This window comes from Drosophila nasuta, chromosome 2L (assembly GCF_023558535.2).
Source record: "Drosophila nasuta strain 15112-1781.00 chromosome 2L, ASM2355853v1, whole genome shotgun sequence".
In the NCBI taxonomy this organism is placed as follows: domain Eukaryota; kingdom Metazoa; phylum Arthropoda; class Insecta; order Diptera; family Drosophilidae; genus Drosophila; species Drosophila nasuta.
The window spans coordinates 27717387-27720706 of NC_083455.1; the positions used below are offsets into that span (position 1 = coordinate 27717387).

At 46.3% G+C, this 3320-nt stretch overlaps 1 protein-coding gene across 2 annotated transcripts; it reads left to right on the top strand.

The window, feature by feature from the left end:
- The first annotated feature begins 938 nt into the window (after positions 1-938).
- LOC132796867 (60 kDa heat shock protein homolog 1, mitochondrial) lies at positions 939-3096 on the top strand. Of its 2 annotated transcripts, XM_060808221.1 has the most exons (2): positions 939-1752; positions 1813-3096. In XM_060808221.1, the coding sequence occupies exons 1-2, from the start codon at positions 1063-1065 to the stop codon at positions 2962-2964; spliced, it is 1842 nt and encodes a 613-aa protein (XP_060664204.1). In that variant the 5' UTR covers positions 939-1062; the 3' UTR covers positions 2965-3096. The 2 variants fall into 2 exon arrangements, with proteins under 2 accessions (XP_060664204.1, XP_060664195.1); XM_060808212.1 differs by having other exon boundaries at positions 939-3096.
- The last annotated feature ends 224 nt before the right edge of the window (positions 3097-3320 follow it).

Consider the following 3320-nt stretch of genomic DNA (forward strand, 5'->3'; position numbering starts at 1 on the left):
GCTCGTGCATATTGACGTCACAGCATGATTGATAAGCATTTTCACTTGTTTGTCAACTTATCATCTGAATACAACTGCAAACTGTTGTGACATCTATAAAGATCTTATTCTAATTAGTTGGCGAAACTCAGAAAATATAGAAAATAAAAAGGGTAATTCAATAAAGATAATATCAATATACTATACTCTATACTCTGTTAATATATCATAATATTAACTTTTAACAATACACAACCTGTACTGTACACAAAAAAATGTAAGTAAATGCAACCTTCTTCATATTTACTGTCAAAATACCAAATACCTTAAAAGAAGGTAAATTTTAGTCAGTAAATACTTATATTAAAAAATACCAAACACTATACTAAATATTGAAATTAAATGTACTTAAGTATTTTTTAGAAAATACTTTCGTACTGTGCAAAATAAAATAAGAAATGCTTTATGTGATGTAAAAGTCAAAATTAAAAAAAAAAAACTTACACTAAGTAATAATCTAAAAATTTATAGACAGCTGTTAAAATGCATTCAATTTTAGTTTAGTACTGGAAATTCAATTATCTTAGCAGACTTCAGTTGACACTCTTATTTGTCACTTTAAATATGGATTAAAAGTAAATAAGGATACACAAACACAGGAAATTATTAAAAGGAAAATTATATCAAAATTTGTTATTCTGAAAGCGACAATGTTTTAACTCATTAAGAGTCCAGTAAAATAAATATATAAGGTACTCATAAAAATAAGAAACTCACATCAAAAGTTATATAATTATCAGCATTCTGTGAATGAAATTTAAATACTACATAAAAAGCTGCAACTTCTGGCCAACTAGATACAGATTCAACATTCCCAATATTCAATTTTAAAAAGAGTTTATACTCAAGTAGCAAGTAGGCTAACGATCTAACGTTCAGGTTTCACACATTTCCGCATTCACATTTGTATTGTTTAAGGAGAGAGAGCCGGTGCTAGCAAAAAAAATAAATATCTCTAGTATTCCCCATTTTGATAATTACACAAATATATACATTATTTGAATTTCAATTTGAATTTGAATCATGTTTCGTTCGTATGTGCGTGAAGCAGTTCGCTCCAGTCGCTCCTTTGCCCGCGTCTACTCGAAAGATGTCCGCTTTGGGGCTGAGGCGCGTGCCAAGATGATCCGAGGCGTGGATGTGCTCTCCGATGCAGTTGCTGTGACGATGGGACCCAAGGGACGCAGCGTTATCTTAGAGCGTCCCTGGACATCGCCTAAGATCACTAAAGATGGCGTTTCGGTGGCCAGAGCGATTTCCCTGAAGGATCAGCACATGCAGCTGGGCGCACGCCTCGTTCAGGATGTGGCGGACAACACGAATAAAACGGCTGGAGATGGCACCACAACAGCCACTGTGCTGGCCAGATCCATTGCCAAGGAGGGCTTCAATAACATCACACGCGGCACAAATCCCGTCGAGATGCGCCGCGGCGTCATGCTGGCCGTGGAGCAAGTGAAGCAATCGCTCAAGAAGATGTCGCGTCCGGTGCAGACGCGTGAGGAGATCGAACAGGTGGCCACCATCTCGGCGAATGGCGATGCGCAGATCGGACGCTTGATTGGCGAGGCCACCGATCGTGTGGGACCTCGAGGCACCATCACCGTGAAGGAGGGCAAGCGGCTGAAGGATGAGCTGGAGATACTCCAGGGACTGCAGTTCGACAAGGGCTACATTTCGCCGTTCTTCATCAACCAGTCGAAGGGAGCCAAGGTAGAGTTCGCCAATGCCTTCGTCCTCATCACGCTGAAGAAGATTAAATCCCTCAAGCAGATCGTCAGCTCGCTGGAGATCTCATTGCGCCAGCGTCGTCCGCTGCTCATCATTGCCGACGACATCGATGGCGAGGCTCTGAATGCTCTGGTCCTCAATCGCCTCAAGATGGGACTTCAAGTGTGCGCGGTGAAGGCGCCCGCCTTTGGTGAGTATCGCAAGCAGCTGGTGGGTGACATTGCGGTGGCTACCGGAGCCACAGTATTCGGCGATGACATCGACTATGCCAAAATCGAGGAGGCCAAGGAGAAGGACTTTGGCGAGGTGGGAGAGGCGAGCATCACTAAGGATCACACCATGCTGCTGCAGGGCAAATCCTCACCCGAGGCGCTGCAGCGACGCATCCAGGAGTTGCAGGATGAACTGGACGATCCCAACACGAAGCCAGAGGCAAAGGATCGTCTGCGTCAACGCATCTCCACGCTCACAAATGGCGTCGCTGTCATACACATTGGGGGGACTAGCGATGTGGAAGTCGTGGAGAAAAAGGATCGCGTCAACGATGCGTTGAATGCCACACGAGCTGCAATTGAGGAAGGAATTGTGCCTGGAGGTGGCACCGCTTTGCTGCGCTGCATTCCACAGCTGGATGAACTGGAACCCGACAACGAGGATCTGGAACAGGGCATCGATATAGTGCGCAATGCTCTGCGGATTCCTTGCATGACCATTGCCAAAAATGCGGGTGTGGATGGAGCGATGGTGGTGGCCAAAGTGCTGAATGGCAGCGATGACTTTGGCTACGATGCGATGCGCGACGAGTTCGGAATGCTGATTGACAAGGGCATCATTGATCCCACCAAGGTGGTGCGCACAGCGATTCAGGATGCGGCGGGAGTTGCCTCGCTGCTTAGCACTACCGAGGTGGTCATCACCGAAAAGCGGGAGAAAGATGTGCTGTCTGCTCTGGCTGATGGAGGAGGAGCTGACGCCCTAGAGGAAGCTCTTGGCGGCATGGACTTGGGCGGCATGGGAGGCATGGAAGCACTAGCTGCTCTAGGAGGCATGGGCGGAATGGAAGGCATGGGTGGAATGGAAGGCATGGCAGGAATGGGAGGCGGTGGTTCTGCTGCCGATATGAACGAGGCGGTCAAAAGCATTCCCGGCATGGAGGATGTGGAGGTGCACGACATTGACAGCAGTCAATTTTGAGTACGTGTCTCTCGCTCTCCTCTCTCTCTTTTTGTCTGTTCTTTAACGCGTTGTCTTGTGTTTGTATTTTGCTGTGCGCCAAATTCCTTTTGTGTGTTTTAAATGTCCGAATAAAGAAAAATTGTTAAAGTGCTCCAACCAAATGGAGATCTCAACTGCACAACTGCACAACGGGGGGAAACAAGGGCAGCAACTGTCAGGAAGGACATTGAACACGCCGTGACCCAGTGAACCGCGTTTGTAATGCTATCAATAATTAAGTGCCGCCTGCCACCTCGCTGGACAAAGGAGCTGATCACCGAGGCGCTGGAGAGGAAGTTGCCCGAGACGTGGACATGGCCTGCTTAATAAGCGGC